Source organism: Molossus molossus, unplaced genomic scaffold (genome assembly GCF_014108415.1).
Source record: "Molossus molossus isolate mMolMol1 unplaced genomic scaffold, mMolMol1.p scaffold_m16_p_20, whole genome shotgun sequence".
Classification (NCBI taxonomy): domain Eukaryota; kingdom Metazoa; phylum Chordata; class Mammalia; order Chiroptera; family Molossidae; genus Molossus; species Molossus molossus.
In genome coordinates this window covers 2,496,655-2,522,347 of record NW_023425356.1, presented here as the reverse complement: position 1 = coordinate 2,522,347, position 25,693 = coordinate 2,496,655, and the positions used below count along the sequence as shown (strand labels likewise).

The following is a 25,693-nucleotide window of genomic DNA, read 5'->3' as shown; positions in this document are numbered from 1 at the left end:
TAAAGTGAAATCCCCCTAAATATTATCTAGAATTCTCAAGGTAAAGAGAATCCCCCTAAATATTTAGCAGGAAAGAATTACCACCTCATACTTGTGTTCTTTCAGAACATTTGGAATAACAGGAGATCCATCATTTCATTTGAACAGCACAGTGTAAAGAAGACAGCAGGACATGCACATCACCAGGGCTAGTTTGGATGTACTCTGAAGTCACCTGACTGGTAAATATCATTGGAAGCAGATAAACAAAGATTTATCACCTTCCAGAAGGCATGCCCTCACTAAACAGTATTCATTAGGTATTTAAAGAATACTTTAAAAAGCAAAACACTAAGTAGTTCCTGATACAATATCCACCAGATGTATGGGGGGAAAAGTTACCTTAATGTCCTGTACACATGGATAGTTTTGAACTGAGATGAGTTATTTAGAAATACTTTTCCACAAACTGGCCAGTCTAAGTGAACAAAGTCAAAGGATCAGCTCATATAAAATATAAGATCCTTAATACTCACTTTACACGTTGTACACTCCAACAGAAAATAATCCAGACAACCAAGTTGGAAATGTATAGATATTGAATAAGCACTTAATACAAAATAGATCATAATAAAAATTAAAATAATAATCTGACACATTCCTATCAAATGAAGATCCTAGCAAATTATAAAAAGAGTACTCAGTGCTGGCAGAGGGGGAGAACTGCCACACCAGCCTCATATACCATTCATGTTAGTGTAAATCAATACCACCTTCTAGAAAGAAACTTGCAGTAAGAATCAGAAGCCTTGAACATTTTCTTTGATCCAATCATTCCAATTCTAGGAATCTAGCCTAAACAAGTAGTTTGAGGGGAGAAAAAAGTTGTTTGTCACATGCTACTTATTATAATAAAAAGAATGTAAATATGTGCAACAAATACCCAACAAAGTTATTTTCAAAAGTATGATACATCCACTATCACGCTATGCAGCTATTAAAATTATACTTTTTCAAAAAAATTCTTAGCAAAATGCAATTACAATAGAACACAAAACTGCAAATACAATGGTTTTAATTTTGTATAGGAATTTGTATTTTCAGTAAAACTGTCAGTAAAACTGTAACAGTGGTTATCTCATAAATTATCCAAATTACCAGAGAATCCATTATTTGATTTTTAAAACATGTAACTCACCTACATCCAGAACTATTTTAGGATACTTAAAATGCCCAATTATAACAAGATGTAAAGCCATGAAAAGAGGTAAATGATGAAGTTATTTGGTAAAGGAAGGTGAATTCACATATTTTCACCACAGAACATTTTCTTTTTCTCATCAGGCAGAGTGAAGAAACAAAAATATATTAAATATTCAATACAGAGCTGAAAGACACTAGACAATTTATTAAGAACTGAGCAACTTGATTCATATGCTTTTCATGCAAAAATAAAAACACCTGAAAACAATAAAGGCACAGGGTAAGATAAAAGCTACTTATGCTAGGGTTTAATAATTTTTATAACAAAGACTTATTACTTTTAAATAAAATTTTCACCAAGACCATGAGATTATAGGGAAAATGGTGATGAAATCCCTAGAAGAAGCCAAGTGACTTCTGACCAAATGCAAACACATGGACAAAGGCACACAGCTCTTTAGGGTGCAAAGAAGTGATTATTTGACACTAGCTGAATTTTCTTGGTAGTTTACCCTTAAATTGTTTCTTTAATGAGTTGCGTGTGAATTTTTAAACTTCTTAGAAACTATAAAATCTTGATGTCACCTTCTATTTGATATCCTAGGAATTAAATAATGTATCAGCCAAGTCCCTAGCAGAATGCCTAAGACCTTGAAGCCATTCAATAAATGTTGGCTTTTTATCTTGCCAATAAAGTAACAGAATCAGTAAAGAATTTAAGAATCTATAGTAATAATTGTAAGCAGGTCATGTATCACTCATTATTCTCTCATATTTACCTTTAAAATGGTAAACTTGAAATAGTATTAATTTATAAGCTGAGTTGAGGGAATAAACACTTAAACTAGACCCATAGTATCAGAGATTGTCAGAATGTTACCAACCCAAAGCATCTATTATCGCCAAGATGAATAGCATGGCTTGTGATAGATGTAGCAGAAAATTAGAACAAAGGGTCAATTTTGACTGAAGTCACCAGAAAGAATTATTTTCAAATGTCATCTGGTTCACTTACATTAGGGTGTCTCTCTGCTGTTCACAGATGTATCACTTATATTACATATTTACAAATGGCTAGTACAAATGTTACATATCTACAGTAAATAAGTATCTATTTTCAATAATCACTTCATTTTAATTGCGTTTTCTTTTTTAATTGATAGACATAAACTGAATTGTAAGAGTCGGTTTGACATGGACAGAAACGGTCAGAACCTTACAAATGTCAGAAATCAAGAATTTCCCACACATATCAAGTAAAAGGAAACTAAGATTCCATTTTAAGTTATAACTTCATTTTACTTACAAAATAATATTTTCCCTCATTTTTTTCTTCATCTCAACTCCATCAACTATTAGCTGCAAATTTTTGTATTGTTTTTGTTAGATGGGTCAAATCCACTGTAGAACAAGGTGAAATCAAATACAAAAAGTAATTTTATAGAAAATTCTTTCCAGTGTAAAAAAATTTTTTTGAGAGGGTGTGTAATACGTCTTCCTCCCATTCCAGGTTTTGCCTGTTAATATTTCACTGTTTCTATGCTGTGCTAAATGAAAACAATCAGATTAGCCCTAAAGAATATGCACAGGGTCCTGGACCTAGATTTAGTTCTAGACGGTGTCACATCAACTTTAAAGAGTAAATGTTATATGAAGAACTCAACAGTATTTCTCCATTTTACAGCTTTTCTTATTTCGGGAAAGAAAGTGAGAGTGGAGAAAGACATATAACTGATATAATTTTAATATAACTTACAAAGAACACTTTAGGTTTTCCCAACAGAATTCACATGGCTTCTCACCCAAGGAAAATAGAACATAACACAATTTCTTAAATTCCAAAATGGGGGGCTCATTGTACTTACTGGAGTTTAACAGGCACTTTCCATTTGGCACACGGGGGACAAGTGGGATAGACAATAGAAATCATACCTAAGAGGGATGTCTCCTTGGCAAACGCTGCAGCGATAGCTGGGTCCAATGCAGGCTGTCCATCCCCAGATGGGAGGTCAGGTCGAGTATAATCCCTACTTTTATCATTGTTGTATTTTACATTCAAATTCACAAGTTTGGAAAAATCAATCCTTAAAGTACAGCAAGCGTTATAAATATTCTGACCATCTAGGGCCTGTGAAAGTAAATAAAGCATATGAGCAATGTTAAGGAATGAGCATTAGCTAACGGTTATGACTTTGACAATAAAACTCAACCATGAAAACCTGTACATAAGAGCCACCAGGAAAGGGATCAAAATGTCATCCATTTTTCTTTGCTATCCCAGCTGTACATGAACTAGATTTCTCAAGTACTATCTTCTTGAAAGAGAGAGAGCTGCTTAAATCTAAAATACAACCTGTTAGGCACATGTACAAATTGCAAAAATCTGCAAATAATTTAATTTTTAAAACTAACAAAATGCAGTCAGTCCTGCCAAAGTAGTACCATAATAACCTGCATGATGTAATATGTACACTTTTTTGCTGGATGGCAATACTTAACCATTGGTATGGTTGTATGAGGTAACTTCTATTTGATGCCACATTGTATGAAGGACCTCAAGCCAAATAAATATCACTGGGATGCACCTAGCAATTCCTATGAAATGGGCAAAAACTATTATCGTCCTTAACCTGAGGTGTTCAACCTGAATCAGAACCACCTGTTGAATTAGCAAATCCAATGACATCCCAGGAAGGTTCTGGAGGAGCCGAGTGCCAGCTTGAGAGCTGAAAGTCTACACTCAGTTAGGTCACCATGAGCCAGGTACTTAACCTCTCTGAACTTCAGAGTCTTTCTTAATCTGAAGACCGACCAGAGATGCAAAGATGGCCATGCATCCTCACAGGGTTATCATGAGGACTACATAAAGGACCATGTGGGGGAAAGGACACCATGAATGACTGATACTGGACTATGCTGCTGCTGTAATTATGCGTTTTCTGCTCCTACACAATCACCAGTCCCATTCCAGCTAGGTAACAGCCTGAAATAAATTAGAAAACAGGGAAATACTGTTTACTTTTCATGAGAAGAATAAACCTTCACTGTATAAAACAGCAGTTCAGAAATGAGGACTATGTTAGTTCTATAAATCACTGAAAATGAAACAACATTCTTCTGGCAACAACACAGATAGATCACAGCTGATGTTTACATAGACTGAAACCCATTAGGTGTGTAATTCTAGAACCATAATATTTTAATAGTAAACCAACATTTTTTCACATGCTTGATTTAAGAGAAATTTTATATTATCTCAGTATGACTATTTTAATTGCCATGTGGTTGACTAAGAAAATACCTGAGACAGACTTAAAAATAGGAGTGTCCTATAGCTACTGAAGTATACAAGGTTTGTAATTCATTCACTTATTCCCACTCTGAAAAGCCTTTCCCTTTAATGTACAAAATTAAGTTATGTGAATATATTGCCAAGCTAAAAGTAACCTAAAAAATAATTCACCACAAGTTCACCCATTTCAGTACAGCCGTGGGGAAGCCAAGCATGACCCTGACAGCAGAGGAATGTGCAATGCCCTGCTGCAAAGGCACACGGCCCTGACAGCAGAGGAATGTGCAATGCCTGCTGCAAAGGCACACGGCCCTGACAGCAGCGCTCATCTCCTCATGCAGCACTCCTCCCTGGAGGGGCTGGGAGCCAAGCGATCGAACCTGTCTCCATACCCACTGCATGAATATCGAAACAGGAGCAGTGAAATTCACTCTTAGGTCACTATTCCAATAACAAAGAAAAAACCTAGTATCTTACTAAAAAAAAAAAGACTTGGCTTTGGGTCATAGTATCTAGATTAATGCACAAAGTAAAGTACCAATATAAAATTACTAATGTCACAATAAGCCAAGTTTATTTGGGGGGCTAAATTCCTTCCAAGCAATACTGAGGTTAGTAACTGCCAAATCTCTACAATAAACATGCCAATTGTTAGAAAGCCCTCCAGAAAACGTTGACATTTTACTTTCAATTAAAAAAAGAAATGTCTTGCTCTGGCCGGTTTGGCTCAGCGGTTAGAGCGTTGGCCTGCGGTCTGGAGAGACCCGGGTTCGGTTCCCGCTAAGGGCACGTACCTCGGTTGCAGTTTGTCCCCGGCCCTGGTTGGGTCGTGTGGGTGGCGACCACTCGATGTGTCTCTTTCACATCGATGTTTCTCTCTCTCTCTCTCCCCCTCCCACTCTATCTGAACAAAATATCGAAAAATGTCCTCGGGTGAGGATAAAAAAAAAAAAAGAAAGAAAGAAATGTCTTTATGCTGGTGGAAGATACACAAGTATACCTGAGATTCAAGAGCTAGAGAAAACTAGCTCATAAAAATATATAAATTAAAACTGCCTATTAGCAAGAGGAGACGACCAAGACCTGGGGAGGCATTCAAACAGAAACCCGGGCATTTCCAACAGTCAGCTGAAGAAAGATGGACACAAATAAGGAAGGAGAAAAATCAAATACAAAAAAGGAAAAATATTTTCAGTCAATGTAAGAGTTATGGCTAAAACATCAAAAGATGCTAGGCACAGAATGTGGAAGCAGCACAATGAAACACTGCATATGAATAAAAAGAAAAGCCACAACAAAACTATTTCCCTTTTATTTCAATGCGGTTTACTATTTCTCTATGTCTCTTACTTTTCTGAGAAGACTGTTGAGGGTCATAGATTTAGCAGATGCTCAAGGAAATCTTAAGTTTCAAATTCTTTAAATGTATCCCTTTAGCTAGTCATAAAAAATTATCAAAATCAAGAACATTAAGTTTCATTATACTAATAAAATATTTAGGCCAATTATTTACCAATATAAAATCCCAGACCAGGAGCTCATGCAGGATTTTCCTACTAATAAACATTCTGAAATCATTAGTTTCATCATAAACCTTCCTGGACAAGGAAGAAACAGTCAAGGAGGTGGGAATGTAGGTGAGAAGAATGAGAGACCAGGAGAAGAGAGCATTGTAAGAAAAAGGGCGGTTCAGTGTCAAATGTCACCTAAAGGTCAAGATATAAGTTACTCATACTGTTGGGATCACTGGTGATATGGGTAGAACATATTGGTAAATGGGGCTAAAACCAAATTAAGAAGTATAAACAGAAAACAAAGACGGCCTATTTCTTTAAGAACTCTGGTTATAAGTGAAAAGGGAGAAGAGAGACAGGGTGATGATAGGAGAGAAATGGAAAGTTGAGGGTAAATCATTTAAAATGGAGGCTAAAGCATGATTAAAACACTAGTGAGAAGTAGCCAACATAGAGAAAAACCTAAGAGACAGACTGTAATTAGCATGAAAGTAAAAGAGTGAAAAGGAGAAAAAGAGGCAAGATAAAGGTAAGTACAGGGTTGGTTTAGTTTAACAGTGGAACAGTAACATGAGATAGTCCGGCACAAGGAGTTAGAGGCAGAGCAGAGGTAGACCTAAGACAGACACAGATTAGAGCGAGGAGAAGAAACATGTGGCATGCAGTTGTCAATGGTAGCCACAACAGGGAAAGACGTCACTTCTTTTAATAGTTTCTTACCCTCCATATATAACAACAAAAATGTAAGTGATGTGAATGAAAAGTAGACTAGGAACCTATTCAGAAACCGTAATCTCTTAAGTCACAGGTGTAATTGATGTCTTTCGGCCACACTATCTAGATAGCTAATTAATTACGTTGAAACTCCTACTGGAAAGCACAAGTCTTAACACAGGTGTGCATCACAATATAATCCTGCTATTTCCTCAAGAGCACAAAACTTTTCTACCTAAAGCAAACAAAAATATAAATAACATAAACCTATAGATAACTACAGATATGACTATTCTTAAAAATAAACATATTTTTAAATGAAAAATATTAAGCATTTCTAACATTATCTTAATGACAACAATCTATACAATCTATAATGCTACATACATGGTGTATCGGTATCATCGGTATCAGTAACATTGGCTATGCGTAAATGGAAAAACATCTCATCTCAAAAAAGCTCTAGACTTACTAGTTTTGCTTGTTGTGCATTTACTGGATCACCATATTGGAGGAGAGCTTGAAACTGGTTATTTTTGGTAAATGTGATTATCTTCAATACAGCACCAAACTTAGTAAATATCTGATAAAACATTAAAGGAAAACATTATCTACTGTATTACTTCTTCAATTTGCTGGTTGACATGCAAATCCAGATGCAGGTACCTGGTGAAGAACATCCAGGGTCACAGGGTAGTACATATTGTCAATGATGATTCTGAGCACAGGGCTCTGGGCGGGGGTCACTGCGCTCTCACTCACGGCAGTGCCACTGAGAGGGGTGTTTGCTGTCTGCACCGCGGTCACAGCTTGGAGAACTGCTTGGGCACGCTGAAATGCAAAGACAAGTCCTTTGGAAACACACCCAGTCTTTTCTCTTACATTTGCTACGTGTTACACTACTACCTCATTTCTTTTCTAAAACACATATAAATAAAATTTAACACTCAAATAATCCTTTTAAGACAGGCACTGTCTCAAAACATTCTAACATTTACTTCAAAATAATCATGTACCTTTGGGACCAATGCTGGACAAGCCAAAATAGGCAATGTAATTTACTCCCAAAAGAACGTTAAGATGGAAGTTTTATAATAACAATAAAATTTGCCCTGGCCAGTATGGCTCAGCGGTTAGAGCGTTGGTTTGTGGACCAGAGAGTCCCAGGTTCGATTCCAGCCAAGAGCACGTACCTCGGTTGTGGCTCGTCCCCGGCCTCGGCCCCAGCTGGGGTCGTGCGGGTGGCAACCAATCAATGCATCTCTCTCACATCGATGTTTCTCCCTCTCTCCCTCCCACTCTGTCTGAAGATAAATGTAAAAATATCCTCAGGTGAGAATTAAAACAAAAAATTAGAGTAACAATAAAACTTTAACATTTTTCACTCTCTAAAAAAGACAAATAGGAAACTTCAAGAAGGGGATTACTCTATTATCCAGAAGATCCCCCATAAATGTTATTTCCAATACAATCTTAAAAGACAAATATTCACAATACAATTTAAGTCTTTTTTCATACTAGTGTAACTGACATCAAAATATTTAAAACTGATGTACACTGTAGTTTAAAATCATTACATTCTCAGGAACACTTTAAGATAAAATATGAAAGACATTTCCCATACATGCTATAGTATCTAATACACAATCAAAGGTAAGCAGCACCATCATTTTATGTATAACTAGTAAGATATTGCAGCCCTGCCCTGGCCAGTTTGGCTCAGCGGTTAGAGCGTCGGCCTGCGGTCCGGAGAGACCCGGGTTCGGTTCCCGCTAAGGGCACGTACTTCGGTTGCAGTTTGTCCCCGGCCCTGGTTGGTCGTGCGGGTGGCAGCCACTCGATGTGTCCCTTCACGTCGATGTTTCTCACTCTCTCTCCCTTCCTCTCTCTCCCTCCCACTCTATCTGTACAAAAAATGGAAAAATGTCCTCGGGTGAGGATTAAAAAAAAAAAAAAAAAGATATTGCAGCCCTGGCCAGTTTGGCTCAACGATCAGAGCGTCCACCTGAAGACTGAGGAGTTTCTGGTTCTATTCCCGGTCAAGGGCACATACCTGGGTTGCAGGTTCCATCCCTGGTCCCAGTCAGGGTCATGCAGAAGGCAACCAATCAATGTGTGTTTCTCACCTCTCTCTCTCTCTCCCTCCTTCCCTATCTAAAAATCAATGGAAAAATATCCTCAGGTAAGGATTAACCAAAGGAAGCTATTGCTAATAAACCATGACACTGAACACTGATTTCTGAGATTTTAAAATGTGAAAAAAACGTACATATAGAATTTTTCAGAAACCTGTCAACTAAATCATATGTTAAATGCTCCAAAATGATTGCCTTTACTAAAACTATCCTGCTGTTCCCATTATTACTGTGACAGAGTCACTGATAAGAAAATAATTTCTTTCTACCTTATCTGGAGTCAAAAAATCATTATAAAAGGAAATAATTATTAAATGTTAACAATGACAAATACCTCCACCTTGTTTTAAAGTTTAAAAAAGCTGTACTGGCAGATGAATAGGAATACAGACAGACACAGTGATGAACAAAAGAATTAAAACACTCAGGAGAATAAACAAGAACGGTCAGTGCTAGCTTTGGCAGCAAATATACTAAAATTAGAAAGAGAGATTAGCATGGCTGTTTTGCAAAGATGACATGCAAGTTTGTAATATGTTACTCATTTTTGAAGGTATTAGTTAACACAATGGTGGTAATCACTGGCAATACATATTATCAAATTAACACACTACACCTTAAACAGTGTTACATGTCAATTATATCTCAATAAAGCTGAGAAGGAAAAATGGTCATTTCAATGAAGTACTACATAACCAGGGATCATATATAACTTTTAAATGTTAATTAGATAAGATGACCTATAAATTTGTTAGCTAAAGTGACTAATTGAAATCCAACATTTTGAAACATGATATTTAATACAATACAATAAAGATATTTACACTACAATGGAGCATACAGTTAAAAAAGGGAGGATCAAAAAATTTCTAAAGCAATGCTATGAACATTTATTAACTTAAATGTTTAAATAGACAGTAAGTTCTCACCTAACATCCTCGATAGGTTCTGTGAGTTTAAGTGAAATGACGTAACAAAAACAATTTCACCACAGGCTAACTGACGTGAACAGGAGTTAGTTCCTATGGTACCTCACCAAAGTTTTAACAAAAGATGTTATGCATGGATCTGCTGTATTTAACCCAACACATATTTAAAGTTTTCAAGTAGATCATTGCAATATTACTTTTTTCATTAGTGAACATGTCCTTTCACATAGTATATGAAATAAGAAGCATGGAAAATCACAGCTAACGAAAACATTAACACCTGCTATTTCAAATAATGAAATGTCTTTTTGTTTTATCTAATTAATTTTATTTTATTAATCCTCACCTGAGGATATTTTTCCGTTGAGTTTTAGACAAAGTAGAAGGGAGGGGGAGGGAGAAGAAAGAGAGACAGACAGACAAACAGACATCCAATAGTTGCCTCCCACATGACCTGGACTGGGCGCAATATAAGCCCTTGACTGGGAATCAAACCCGTGACCCTTCTCAGTCTGAGGGCCAATGCTTTAACTGTTGAGTCAAACCAGCCGGGGCTGGATTGTCTTTTTAAATAAGAATCACATGATCATGGAACACTATCCAAATGGTACAAAAGGTTAAACCCTGTCACCCTGACTGCTTTCTCTTACCCACCCCTCACAGAAAGACCATCCATGTAGAACATATATGTACATATCCATTACATACAAGTGCGTCAGTTTATATTTACTCCATTTATTTCCAATTCTATTACATATATACAGAAAGAACACAAATTACAAGTGTATACAGCTCAATAAAACACCGCAAATTGGCCATATCTGTGAAATGACTATCTCAATAAAAAACAGAACATTATCAGACTACAGAAGCCACACTTCATACTTTCTCCTAGTTGTATCAATGGGACTACATAGTATCTGTTCTACTTGGTCTGGCGTCTTTCAGTAACATTGATTTTATGATTATATTCATGTTTTGTTGGTACCAGTAGCTTGTTTGTCTTTTGCCAGACAGCATTCCAATGAGTGAATACGACACATTCTACCTCCCGTTGAACATCTAGATGTCACACAGATGTGCCGTCAACTTTTTCACACATCTTCTAACGTACATTCGTGTCTTCTCATTTATGTAACTAGGAGATTTACTAACTCAAAGACTATGTATATGCTCAGCTTTAATAAATATTTCTACTTTTTTTTTCTTACAAATAATTCTACCAGCTTGCATTCCCATCACTCATAAATGAGACTTCAAGCTTCTCTACACTGTTATCAACACTTGGTATTACTGGTCTTAATTTTAGCCCATTTAGGAGTAGCAGGTACTAATTCACTGTGATTTTAATTTGTATTAAAGGTTCTCAATTCAAACCTAACCCACTCTGTGGAGGGGAGGATGGCTTTCTAGAGGAAACTAGCCAAGGGGACACCTAAAACTGTCTAGCATCTGGCCATATGAAGTACAGGGTGTAATGTAGCAAAGGAAGAGAAGCCACATCTTCCAGACAGAAAGGACAGCACAGAGACACAGTGGCCTCAAAAGACTGAAAATAAGAGAAATCATGCTAGGTCAGAAGTGTAGGCAAGCAGGGTGAGAACAACCAGAAGACAGAGACTGTAGTCATCTCAGAAGATTTGTTGCAGGGATGCCTTAGATGATGTGTGCAGTTTAGAAAGACATAGGCAGAAAGAACTGAAGAGGAAAAAGAAAGTAGATCAGTAAGAACACCAATTATAGTAAGATAGCCAAGAAGTGTTTGTCTGAGCTACCAATGTAGCAAGAAAGATGAAGGAACTTGAGCAGATAATAACAAGAGAATTGATAGGACTGGGTGGTTTGAGGAACAGTTCTGGAAGAATTCATGAATGACACATTCATTTGCTTCTCTTCTATTGTGAAATCCTATAAAAATGCTTATTAAATGAATACAAAATGGAATAAACACAAACAATGAAGACAGAGAAGGTCATCATTAGCTAACAGTAATTTTTATCAATTTCTGGAACACAGAAAATGAATGTAACCAAATGGAGAGGAGATATAATGAACATATAGCAAAAGGGCTTCAAGGTTCAGATTAGGAACTGGCACATTCACAGGAGGAGGAAGAGAGTGGAGATAAAAGGATTAACAGAAAGTCAAACAGCTAAACTCCTCTTCCCCTCTCTTTCTCTACCCTTTACCATTAAAAAACAAAAACAAAAATAACAAAATTCTCTCTTAAAGGAGTCAAAAGTTCTAAAGGGAATTTGTTGGTCCAGGGTAAAGACTTCTTTGTCATCTGAGGGGATCCCAGCTTAGTATCAAACTCATTACTTGACTAAAGAAAAATATGCAAGTCCAGTAAAACCCAACTGTTCCTTTTGAAATATGAACAGACAAGATAAACAGCTAACACTGAAGAAAACAAGAGAGTACTTAGAGGACAGTGAAGTCTTTTTCAAAACATCATTAATTACTATCCATAAAGAATTGTAAAATCATGGAACATGTCTAGTACCAATGCAAAAATGATGATCCAAGATTTCCAGGGCTTTTGAAAATTAAAAATATGGCAGCAAAACAGTTTTTTCAACACTGAGTGTCACCCTGTGTCTGAAATAAACCAGACAAGAGTTAAGTGCCTTAGTGTCTAACCACTCTGAAGTTTGTTACTCAAATGTCACTACTTGACGGGCTTTCATGGGTTATCCCATTTAAAATTACAAATCCCCCTCTCCGACATACAGCTACTGCCGCTTTATTTTTATTTTTTATATGTTCCTCTCATTTGAATCTTCCAAAATGAGAATGTATTAAAACATTACTGAAAATACTAAGATACAAAATAAAAACTGGACATTAAATGCCATGCTAAATTCTAAGTAAAAACAATAAAGAATATTTTCTTGAGGTGTATTTCCTCAAGATAAATTCTTAAGAAGCATAACTTCTGGTTGAAAGGGAAATGAAAATTATTACCAAATATTTTTAAAAGCTGGCATTTTAGCCTTTTCTTTTAGACAAAGAGTTTTATAAGCTTATTTTTTATAAACGATTAAAAAGACCATAGGTCACTTTTTATAAAGGTTAAAATCTTTGAGGAGTCATTTTTCATTAAATTTTCAACAAGACAAAGAGCCAGATACAATTTAGATTTTACTGAAACAGAAAACTTAATTAGCTAAAAACTCTATTAAAGGAGCTAAAGTTTTTATATCATTACTGCAGACTATGTATTTGAGGTCTAAAACCATTCTTTTACTCATGAATTCTCCATTCATAACATTTCCCCCCAGGAAACCATTAACACAGCTTCAACAAAAAATTTTCCATAAGACATAAGACCTATAAAAAGTCAAATAACCAAAGGCATTGAACTTATAAAGTCCAAGCAGCAGAGTTGTATAAATAGCTTATGCTAATAGTAAGTCCCACCTCATAAACAGAATGAGTCCCACCTCATTTAGGTTTGTGACCAGGACCTAAAAACACTGAAAGAGTACTATTTAACTAATTTATCCAGTATTAATTTAAAACATGAAGAAACCATACTTTTTGTAAATAAACATAATATTTAACAATTAGGGACACACTGCAAGAAAATGTCTTAAAAATAATAAGAAAATACCCACAGAAACAGCTTAAGAATGGTTAAAATTTTTATTTTCTGTTACTGTATTTATGAGATTTCTTAATATGTTCTATGTCATTTCATTTATGTACCTACATATACTTACTTGGTTTAATGTATTATCTGTTTTCAGTTCTTTGTGATTCGAGTACTGGATGTAAATCGGTTGGTTACGAAGATGAGGTGTCACAGCAGAATAGTAATTAACCATAGTAATAGCAGCTTCCTCTGTTGCTAGTTCCAAAAATGCCTGAAAATTTAAATGCAAAAATATTTAATACAAATTCAAATAGACTTTAATATTTGTCTGATCTATTCAGCTAATTAGAAAAACTTTCAAATTACTTTAGATGCTCTAATAAGCAGAACTTTAATGAAGGTTAGGTACACAATTAAAGCTAATAGGAGAAAGCTCTTTGTGTACATGGTACTTCTGGTTCTCTAAACATCACAAATGTACTTCCCCAATAAAAGTTAGAGAAAAATAAATTTAAACATTTTCCAGTATCAAAATTTTACAACTCCTAACTTAGAGAATAAGAGAGATCTCAAGTCATTTTTAAAGCAGTATATCGGAGACAAAGAAAAAAGTTAAAAATTAAATGTCAGATGATTATTAGCAGCATTAATATTTAAGAGATTGTTAAATTTCTTAAGTTCTTCCAAATGGTATTAGAATTTTAAAACTTCATTTTTAATATACCTGGATCCTACTGAGACAAGTATTTCTATTCAATGAAGAATAGCTAGGATTAATGACTATTTTCTTTTAATGCTACATTATTTCCATGGAATAAGCTTAGTCAAGATGCTACTAGTGCCCCCAATTTCTGATATTACAAAGGGCAGAGCCACAAGAAAAGAAGTACAGTACAACATTTGTGTTTTCTGCGATCTCACTGCAACAACTACGCAGAGTCTCAGAGTGAGCTCAAAAGGCAGAATTTGAAAAGTGCAGTACGTTGTTCATTTAGCTCCCAGGCATTAGTTTCCTGGGCATTAATTCCCAGAGCACCACTACCAGGAAGAGCCAGACTTCTATTCTGTTCCTTCACAAAGTGACCTACTAGATTCTACCCATTATTAGGAGACAGCTAACTCACACCTGTTGACTAGTCAGGGACCTAATATTTTCTAAGTCCTGAAAGAGGTATACCTGATTTTTTCCTTTCAGCATAAGGATGTTGGTCACCTTTCCAAAAGGTAAGCCTAAAGCAATGACTTCAGTTTCTGTCACCTCACCAGGTAATTTTCGAATATGAAGAACACGAGAAGGAGCACCATCCATCTTATCTTCTCCTTTAAATTTTTTACTGTCATTACCATTGGCTAAAAAACATTAGAAAATAGTTTTCATATTAATTTTCCTTATCTGCATTAAAAAGCACAAAACAATGTTTATAAAAGAACTTAAGCCCTGGCTGGTTGGGCTCAGAGGTTGGAGCACTGGCCTGTGGACCCGAGTTGCGGGTTCAATTCTGGTCAAGATCACATACCTTAGTTGAAGTTCAGGCCCCAACCCTGGTCGGGGTGGTGTGGGAAACAGCCAGTCGATGTGTTCCTATCACATAAATGTTTCTCTCTCACCTCCCCCCTCCCCATCCCTCCCACTCAACAAAATATCCTCGAGTGAGTATTAAAAAAAAACATAAAACAAAAAAACTTAACACAGCTGAGTATATCGGAATAAGTCCTAAAAATTTAAAAACAGGTTTCAAAGAAACAAAGAAAATCCTATCCACCAATTAATTAAGATTACTACTGGGTAAATGTTTCTGAACAGTAAAAAGTAGTAAGTGATAAAGTAAAAACATTAAAGTGTAACTTCATTAAGAAATTGTCCAATGGCCAAAGAACATAATTACCTTGTAATTTAATAATATTAAAGACTAACAGAAAATTTTTTAAATGTGAAAATTTGGATTAGCAAAAATTAGATTATAATTTCACCTGAAAAATTATAAATTGTTCAATTTGAGAAATATACCCAAAAGGAGGATCAAAGAAAGCAATGCTACAAAAATAATTATGTAGTCACTACATTGTGCTTACCTCCCATGAGCCTCTGCTAATTTAATATCACCATCTCATTTACCTAAGTATTTTATCACTATCAACATCTATATACTATAAATCACTCATGGACTTAACTGCCTTATCACTCTGAGCTTTAAACTAACTAAAATGAAGGATCCTTGTACACTGAGAAATATACATGCATACTCTATCCTGTATATAATTTTAGGTACTTTGTGATACTCCCCAAAACATTCAACAATATCTACAAACAACATTATATATAATATATACACCCAATAAAACTGAGATCATCCTGATTTCTAAGTGTCTTCAAAATCCATTCCCACGGTACTTTCAACGGTACTGAGTATTAAGAATGTGTGCAGCAGCCCTCCCAGTGTGGCTCAATGGAATGAGCATTGTCCCATGGACTGAGAGTTCTGCTTTGATTCCTGGTCAGGGAACACGCCCAGGTTGCCGGTTCCATCCCCAGTGGAGGGTGTGCAGGAGGCAGCCGATCAATGTTTCTCTCACATTGATGTTTTTCTCTCTCTCTCTCCCCCCCTAAAAAAAAAATCAATAAAAACTTATTTTAAAAAATGTGTGCAGCACCATTTCAAGCTCTGGGGCATAGCAGTGAACAAGATCAGTGAGACCCTGATGCTCCCCCTGCAATCTCACGGGAGAGGTTGGCTGACTAGCACAAGAACCACATCATTTCTTGTAGTGATTAAGTGTTATGAAGAAAGTAACACAGTGGGGTGTGATTGAAACTGACTGACTAGATGAGGGTGGTGTGGTCGTGACTTTACTTGATGCTCAGAAAGATATCTCTAAGAGATAATGTGCGATCTCACTTGATAATTATTTGTCAGATTACACTTAACTCATACTTTGTTTCACTCAAGTTTATACACACAAATAGCCAGCTAATGATTTCAACAATCCCCCTAGGCAGGCTTTGTACAGAAAGATAGTCCTCTGGCTTCTGAATGTACACCGTAAAACCGTGCTGGCTAGCTCTCCTCACTGTAGAACATGAGAAACCACAGGGCCCTCTCCACACTCCTTTCCTAACTAAGGAAGAGCTGTGTGTGCACCGGCTGAACTGATCAGAAAGGGGCTGAATTACCTATATTGTGGCATCTTAAAATCATCATTGCATCTGTTAAGTAAAAATGTAAATTAAGCAGGGAATCAAAAAACTGTCTATACCTTAAAACATATAACTGGCATACAAAAGCACATGCTTCTTACATAAGACTTCTCTTGGCAAAAAAGTACAAGTCTAGGATCCTGACACTCTGTGTTCTTGTTCATTCATTTGTTTGGATAACAAGGACAAATATGTCCTAATCCAACTTGGACCCAGGAGCTACAGATTATAGTATCAGGAAACTCAAAACTGCAATTTAAGTTTTTCCTATTTAATCTGTCCTTTTCTTTCTGGGAAAGGACAGGAAAAGCCGCCACAGTAAAGATACTACCTGCGCTGTACATACAGAGGGATGGATAACCTTCCCTTTTACAGGAATTTTAGAATGTGATCCCCAAAGGCAAAAGGCTACCTAAATCTGTTAAAAGAACAGAACAATTTATTTTTTTGGATGTTGATAATTCCTAGACAATGGATGGTGAGGAGTAAAACAGCTGAATAATATAGAAAGGTGAGATATTTTTGGCAGTCAAAGGTAAATAACCTGTGTTTGATTTTTTTAGAAATATAGACAAGATGCTTTTTTTTTTTTTTGCATCAATATTTAACATCCACTGCACATTAACTACACTCCAGGCGCTGTGCACTCTAACAATGCTATGACCCGTGAATCCCACTTATACAGGAGAGCTGGTTAAGATGTCCAAGACCAGAAAGTTACCAAGTGGTGAAGACAGGAAGTGATACAAAAAGGATGGGAGTCAGAGAATGATCCACAGCCTGTGTTCTAACCCACCGCACTGGAGCAGGTTCCCAAAGACAATCTTCACATTACATACGATGGCCAAGATCTGAACAAGCACCTATCAGAATTCACTCTTCATGATACCCAATACACCCTCCCTCATTTAGTTAGCAGCTTCAGAGAGGGTGGCTACTAAATAATCCTATTTTAATAAAAACTTTCATTTTTAAACAATGATACTATGAAAATGTGAAGTTGGGAAAAGAGGACTTCTTCAATCATACAACTAAGCCTACTTTCATATATGAAAAGACCCCAACCCTAGAAAAGAAAGAGGGCAGAAAAAAACGTATGGCCCTCAGCTTATGAAGTATCCAGGCCACTGACTCCCCTAGGAGACAAGGAAGGAAGGTTGGGTCTCTCTGGGTTACAGATCTATGATTGTCTAAAAGACAAAGTACAATAATTTTAGATTTCTTCCCATGATCTTTTCCCTTCCAATCCCCAAGTAAATCCAGAAACCAATAATAATTAGAATAATTTTTAAGAATTTATGAAAGATCAGACGTAGCAATGCTTTTGTCTTTATGCATGTAAATTGCAGAAATCTTTAATTATACTATGTTCCATATTATTATTCAGCCTTCTTAAAGCCTTTTGCTTAGGGAGGATATTCTCATAAATTCAAAACAAACGTAACATAAAAACTATTTCCATTTGAAAACTTCTCACCCAAACTCAGAAGTGGTTCTCCGCCTCAACTCTAAAGTGACCATGTTCCCCATCTCTGACCAGTCCCAGCCCATCGCTTTTCCCCTTACCTGACCCTTGTTCTCCACCAGCTTTAACCTGTAGTCTTCACATAAAGACCCTGGGTAGTTTGTTAAATCCACCCATGGTCGAAGACCCATGAGACCTCTGACTCTTACTGAGTCTCTGCTCGCAAGGCACCTACCACTCATCTCGAGCTGTCCTGCTTCCCCGACTCATCCTATACTGGCTTTGAACCCTCTGCTTACTCACTCAGTCCAGAAAATGGCTGTGTTCACCAAGTGGCTTTGGTCCTAAGCTCCTTTCTACATTTACCTGCTCATGTAAACACTCCAGCACCTTCTCATTTAATTTGTGTATCTATTATTTTAGTCCTACTTATTCACTAAGTACACTTCAAAACTATACTGCATCTGACCATTGGAAACAGACTTTTAAAAAAATATAAATACAGCCCTGGCCGGTTTGGCTCAGCAGTTAGTGTGTCGGCCCATGGACCTGAGAAGCCCGGGTTCAGTTCTAGCTAGGGGCATGCATGTACCTTGGTTGCAGTTTGTCCCCGCCCTGGTTGGGGTCGGATGGGTGGCAACCACTCAATGTGTCTCTCTCACATCAATATTTCTCTCTCATGTCAATATTTCTCTCTCTCTCTTCCCCGTCCCCTCCTGCTCTATCTGAAGATAGGTTACAAAGGTGTCCTCAGGTGAGGATTAAAAAAAAAAAATTACGTGTGTGTGTGTGTGTATACACATACACACACAATCTCATTCTCCATATCTCTCAGATTCAAGCATTTATAAAAGTACTGGTAACTTCCTTTATCAAATATGATAATGAGAGGCAAAGCAATTTAATTCCAAGCAGTTTTAGACGTCAGGGTAACACAGGGTTACAGAAGCTGGCTTTAAAGAAATAAGAATCTGACCTAAGAAAAATGAGGCTCACACTCTTTACATTCCTATACTGGAAAACAAAAATTCCAAAGAGCCAGAAATGCAGGTATAAACAGATAGATATACTTCTGTTACTCTGCTAGCTCTTTAGTTAACTCCAACAGCTAGTAAACAAACATTTCACTAGATTTATTGCAGAATCTGCTATAACTCTATTTCCAAGTACTTGCATAGCCTAGTTGCTGAAGTACCTACCACATGAACTGGAAAAATGCAGAAGATTAAATTTGAGGAAGACTCTCATTACCTCTACATGCAAGAGGACAGGTTGTTAGAACCCCATAAACATTCAACTGTGAAACAATGTGCTAGAACACTATAACAAAATGAAAGCATTTTAACAAAATGAAATGACACCAAGTCAAAATTGTCTGCATATAAAAATTAAAATGAAAATCTCAGAGTAACATGGGCCAGAATTTATGAAATGATTTCAGTTTCGAATAAGGCAAAAGTCATATATTTAGCGATAATAAATCCTGCTATTATGAAATAACATGCAGCACTGGCAGAAATATGTATACCCAGCTTAAAGGGATATTTATTCCATTTCCACAGCTCAAAGAAATGACTCGAGAGAGACCATATCTTACAAATGTCAAGTCTCTGCCCAACTGACAAACAGTTACAAACATCTTTCAATAAAATCTAATTCCAGGACTAGGTGGAGCTAGTTGTGTATTAAAATGCCTCACTTTTATTTCTTAAGGATAAATTTATTACAAAATAAGTCTTAATATAATGAGTTAAAGTTAACAACTTTCCTCACTTCTAAAATTATCTACCCTTTGACACACACACAAAAAAAATCAGTAGACTAAAACTTCTGACAGGGAAAGGCTGTTGAGATAGATGCTACTGGAAACAGAATTCTATAGTAACATCAATCAGAAGAAACATCTTGGATAAAGCTGAAATGTTGCTCAGTATCTGCTAACCACACAAGTATTCTTGTAGTCCGGCCAGTGTGGCTCAATGGATTGAGCGTCATCCCATGGACTGAGAGGTTTCGGTTAGATTCCTGATCCAGGCATATGCCCTGGTTTCAAGGCTCGAGTCCCAGTAGTGGGCATGTAGGAGGGAGCCAATAGGTGTATCTCTCTCTCTAAAAAAATCAATAAAAACATTTTTTAAAAGTATCCTTATAATGATGTCTGTAAAAGTCCTGTTTTGAGACATCTGAACAATGGTATATTTTTCCATGCAAGCATAATCACTAGCTTTTAAAGGTTTGTAAGCTCTTATAAGCAACAGTGTCCAAATGTGGGACTGTTAGAACATATACAGACTCACACCTTTCTATGTTAGACCAAAAAAAATCTCGGTCTGGCCAGCTTTGTCTCAGTGATTAGAGCATCGGCCTGTTGACCACAGTCACGGGTTCGATTCCGGCCAAGGGCACACACCTTGGTTGCAGTTCATCCCCGTCCCTGGCAGGGGTAGTGCAGGAGGCAACCAGTCAATGCATCTCTCTCCCTCCCACTCTGAAGATAAATGTTTTTTGTCTTCTCTAAAGAAATGCTCATTTACCCTAAGGTTGAGAAAAAACATATATATGTATTTTTTTCCTTTATTTATATATAAGAGCTTTATATATTTAGTTTTTAGGTTTAGGTGTATAATTCATCTCATTTTTATACAGTATGAAAAAGGTTTGAGTTTTTGTATATGTATTCAACTACCACCATTAATCGAAAAGACTTCTCTTGCCCACTTAATGACCAAGGCACTTTTTTCCAATCAGTTTTAGTTATTTTGGTTCCTTTTAAAATTTCCACATAAATTTTAGGATCAACTCATCAATTTCAATTTAAAAGCCTGTTTGACTTGACTGATTTGCACAATCGATTCCATGCCAATTTGGAGATAAACGACCACATCATACATACTGAGCCTTCTATTAATGAATATGGTTTCTCTATTTAGGTCTTTACTTTCTTTTGCTGTGTCTTGTAATTATTGGTGTAGATATCGTGCAAATATTTTGTTAATTTTATTCCCTGATATTTTGTCTGATGTTTCAGTAAATGGAGCTCTAAATTTAACATCAGGAAAATGTTTATTTTTGTATACTGAACTTGAATCCTGTAACTATTCTAAATTTACTTATTAGTGCTACCATTTTGTAAATCCCTTTGGGTTTTCAGTTTAAAAATCACAGTGACTGTAAATAAGACAGTTTTATTTCTTCCTTTCCAATCTGTATGCTTTTTATTTTATGTGCCTTAATATAAGAAAAGTGCTAAAAAATAATCGTGAAAACAGCATCCTTACTCCATTCCTCTTATTAACAAAAAAAATGCAGTACTTCAGCATTAAGAATGGAATTTGTTGTAAGCTCCAGGTAGACCTTATCTGCTTTGTTATAACTTTCCCTGGTTTTCTAAGAGATTTTCATCATGAATGGATGCTGTGTTTTTGTCAAAAGCCCTTTTCCCTCCTATAATCTATTATTGTGATAAATAATAGTTCATTTTCGAATGCTAACTTACAGTCCTGGGGTAAGTCTCAATTAGTCATCATGAATTATCTTTTATATAATGCTATATATGATTTGCTTACATCTATTAAGGATGTCTGCATTTTACATTAATGAAAAACATTAGTATAAAGTCTTGATTTCCTATCTGTGAGGTATGGTAGTTACAGTACCTTCGTCAAGTTAATTAGGAAGTATCCCCTCCTCTATTTTCTAAAAAAAAGTATATTAAAGATGACTATTTCTTACATCGAACTTCATAAAATTTAGCAGTGAAAGCACCAATACCTCTGTGGAAAGACTGAAAATTAAATTTGTATAATAGATACAGAACTCATCTAAAGCTATTTTGGAATGACAGGTTGTGTCAGTTTTAGTAAATGAGATTTATAAAAGAATTTGTCGATTTCATCTAATTTGTTCAGTTTATTGGCATTACCACTGTTTATAATATTGCCTTATTTTCCTTCTACGCTGTGGAGGATCTGTAGTAATATCTGTACATTCATTCCCAATACTGGCAATACTAAGTTTTCTTCATTTTCTTGATAAGAGTTGTAAACCTTTATTCTTTCCAATACAGATTATTTTCTAATACAGGTAGATAGGTATCTATTATAGGTATAGACCTAATTTTTCCCCCTAGTTGGGCTGCAGTTAACAAATTTTGATATACTTTCATTTTCATCCAGTCAGAAATATGCCTTTGTATCTTGATTCATGTATTTTTCAGAATTGTGTAGTCCAATTCATAAATATTTGGTAATTTCCTAGATTTTTGTTTTTAATTTCTATTAAATTCCAGCCCTGGCCAGTTTGGCTCAGCGATTAGAGTGTTGGGCCTATGGACCAAGGAGTCGCAGGTTCGATTCCCATCAAGGGCACGTACCTTGGTTGTGGTTTGGTCTCAGGCCCTGGTCGGGGTCATACAAGAGGCAGCCAGTTGATGTGTCTCTCTCATGTCGATGTTTCTTTTTCTCTCTCTCTCTCTTTTCTTTTCCCCCTGTCCCCCTTCCCCCTCTATCTGAAGAGAAAAATGGAAGAATATCCTCAGGTGAGGATTAAAAATAAAATAAATTCCACTATTATCAGGTACTATATGAGCTTTCAATCATTTAAAATTTATTGAGAAATACTTTATGGCCTATCATGGTGAATATTCTATGTACATTTGAAAATGTATACTGTATAAACAAAAAAGGTTTTCTGTGTGGACAAATCCAGCTTCACATTATTATGACTGTATTTGGTAAATACTTCATTGTAATTTTTACTTAACTGTCAGGAATGTGTATGTGTGTGCTGAGGTATAGATACAGGCCAACCCCGGAGATAATGTGCGTTCAGTTCCAGAAACCGCAATACAGCCAAGTATCGAAATAAGGTAACTCAATGTGCTTGCTAGTAGTCTTGCCTTCGATTTATAAAAAAAAAAATGCAACATCTGTGAAGCACACAAACGTGCTATACAATAAAATCAGGCCTGCCTGTATATATAAGCAGTGGCTACCTGAAGGAAATGCTTTCAGTCTTTCACAATCCTTTTACTGTCTTTTAATTCAAAGAATTAAAATATTGTTACAGCAAAGAAAAACGGTTCAAAGCATAGAATAAAGACAACTATATGGTTGAAATTTGGGATTTTATTTATAGTTTGGGCTTTAGGGTTTGTGAACTAGAGAATTAAAAATACTTTATGACATGCAAAACACAAAAGCTAAAAACAAAAGTAGAGAAAGAATTAGAGAGAACTTGGAACATGAAAGGAAAAAAGATTATATTTTCGTGATTTAAAAAAGCAATGAGACTTAATTACTTGCCCATAGAAGTCACCATCTTCAGGTTTTTTTCACTTGACACACATATATATTCTCTAAAATATGTCAACAGAAAGCCTTTAAAAATAAAGACTATTCTGGTAAAACAATACATTTTCGTTCTAACATCCTGGTCCATAAAATGGCAAAAATGACATACTGTTAAAGAAAGTGAAGACTTACCTGTAACCACCATGCTGCTCATATTAGAGTTTGGACTACTGAGAACACTACCTGAGAGTAGTTCGTCAGATCCTCTCTATAAAAACAAAAATCAACATAAGACATCTTTAAATTTAAAAATATAAATCTGAAAGTCCGTCACTTATCTGTAACTTTTCAAATAGTCACTGACAAAGTGTCAGGTGTTAACACTATGGGAAATAGTGAAATATTTTAATCCCTAAAATAAAAACTTGACAAACATGGATCTCACTCTCTTTCCCACAAAGCCAATAGTTTCTTTTTCTCCCTTTCACCCAAGTCCAAAGACAACAAATAGGAAAAGAATTGGTTCTATAATCAAAAGCTTTGGAGAACTACATTTATATTTTATAAACTTCCTAATGCTGCAAATTCTCCAACCCACAGCACTTGATTCATCCAGATAACTCGGGTCTGTAGGAAATTAGAACTTCATCCTGGTGAGTTGAACAGCTTATCTTCATCATCATTAAAATTAATTAGGCATACATTTTAGTAGCTAAAACACTAAAAGCAAAAGCAGAATCCACAGAATGAGAAATTTCTTTCTGCCTATAAAAACAGAGACCTAATCATGTCTTCAAATCCTTTAGATAAAAGGCTATAAATTCCTATGTTCTTATAAATGCAGTTGTTCAAACAAGCCAGTTGCTTTTAGCTATTTTAAAAATGTGTGTATTTACAAAAACTACATGTTCATAGATTATTAAAATAGCTAAGTCGATGGTTTTGCCTATTTTAAGTAGGTATACATTTACATACATGGGCATCACTATTTAAAGTCACTAAATCAATACAAGCTGATTTAAACAACCACAAGTACAAAGAAGCTGAATGCAACTAACAAAATGAAAAATAAAATATATAAAGGACATCTTATCAAAGCATTTCAGAAAGTCTAAAACGGTACAAATTAACCAAATTTTATGCTAATTTGAGTTCAAACTCAATTAATAAGCTGTATTATAACAAATATCAAAATGGTAAACAAATGGTTATCTCCCAAATTGTTTTATAAGCTTCTATTCATCAAATGCTCAGAGAAATACACACAAGCATGACAGAAATTAAAACATTATCTCAAGCCCCGTTAACACCATATATGCATCATGTCTAATTTCTCAAGCTATGGAAGATTCAGCATGACATGATGAACATAACTAGACACTTGGTGATTCTCAAAAGCGTGGTCCCTAGACAAGCAGCAGACCTAGAAATGTGTTAGTGATCCATGCTCTCAGATCTATCCCAGACCTACTGAATGAAAACTGAGGTGGGACCCAGAGTTCTAGAAAGCCCTCCAAGGTGCCTCTTCAGCAAGTCAATCTTATTGCATGACTACTAAGTGAGTGAATGAATGCTGCTTACAATGAACTGTCTTAGTTCTCAAAAAACACTTTGACTCCTCTAGTTTTCAAAAGTATCACTTGCCCTCTTTTCAAATATAAATTTTCACTTTATTCTTTAGATGTTTGCTTGTGAGAAAAAAATCCTTCCACCCTAGTGGATTCATAGGTTAATTATGGAGATGAGAGGTGTAGAATCTTAGGTCCACTGATGCCTAAGGAAAGCTTGTCATCTGATGTGTGGCGCTAGGGGCAGTTTCTTCCTCCTTCCTGTAATGCCATCTTTAGGAATGGCAAAGTTTTATTAATTATTTTGTTAATTTTGTGTCTGCGATCTTCCCCCACCCCCCAAATAATTTCATACCTGCTGTTCAAAGAGTAAGTTTGTCTTCATAACTGAGTCAGAAGAGTACCAACTTATTTACAATTCTGAGACATCTTCACAAAAATTATTGAATATATTTTTATAAATTACATTATTTTTATTAAAAAGCAATTATGTTTGCCTTTCTGTTGAGTAAAAAGCTTACTATTTTGTCCATAAGAAGTGATTCTGCAGTACTGATAATGTTAACATTCCCATATTAACTGATTAAATAATCTTATTTGAAATATCTCAACATAGCTGCCTGACTTGAAATAGACATAGCATCAAATGACTCAATGGTGTAGTGATTGATGGCTGCTCTGCAGTAGTGGCTGCTACGACACATTAAGTTAGAGGCACTTAAACTTGGAATCACAATCTTTACTAAGTATGTACTTTTTACTTAATTCATCTAAGATAAATGTCAAATGATCTTAGATTCAATTAAGAC

General features: G+C 35.8%; 1 protein-coding gene and 1 pseudogene across 4 annotated transcripts in view; one reads left to right on the top strand and one right to left on the bottom strand.

The window, feature by feature from the left end:
* PTBP2 (polypyrimidine tract binding protein 2) overlaps positions 1 to 25,693 on the bottom strand; it is a 50,875-nt gene that overhangs the window by 11,167 nt on the left and 14,015 nt on the right. For all 4 annotated transcript variants that reach the window (XM_036272234.1, XM_036272236.1, XM_036272235.1 and 1 more), the window contains exons 3-8: positions 23,509 to 23,584; positions 14,542 to 14,714; positions 13,492 to 13,635; positions 7,369 to 7,533; positions 7,175 to 7,285; positions 3,115 to 3,310 (exon numbers count right to left, since the gene is read on the bottom strand). In XM_036272234.1, coding sequence (XP_036128127.1) covers positions 3,115 to 3,310; positions 7,175 to 7,285; positions 7,369 to 7,533; positions 13,492 to 13,635; positions 14,542 to 14,714; positions 23,509 to 23,584 — 865 coding nt within the window. The remainder of the gene's footprint in view (positions 1 to 3,114; positions 3,311 to 7,174; positions 7,286 to 7,368; positions 7,534 to 13,491; positions 13,636 to 14,541; positions 14,715 to 23,508; positions 23,585 to 25,693) is intronic.
* Positions 9,291 to 9,386, top strand: LOC118638036 (annotated as a pseudogene).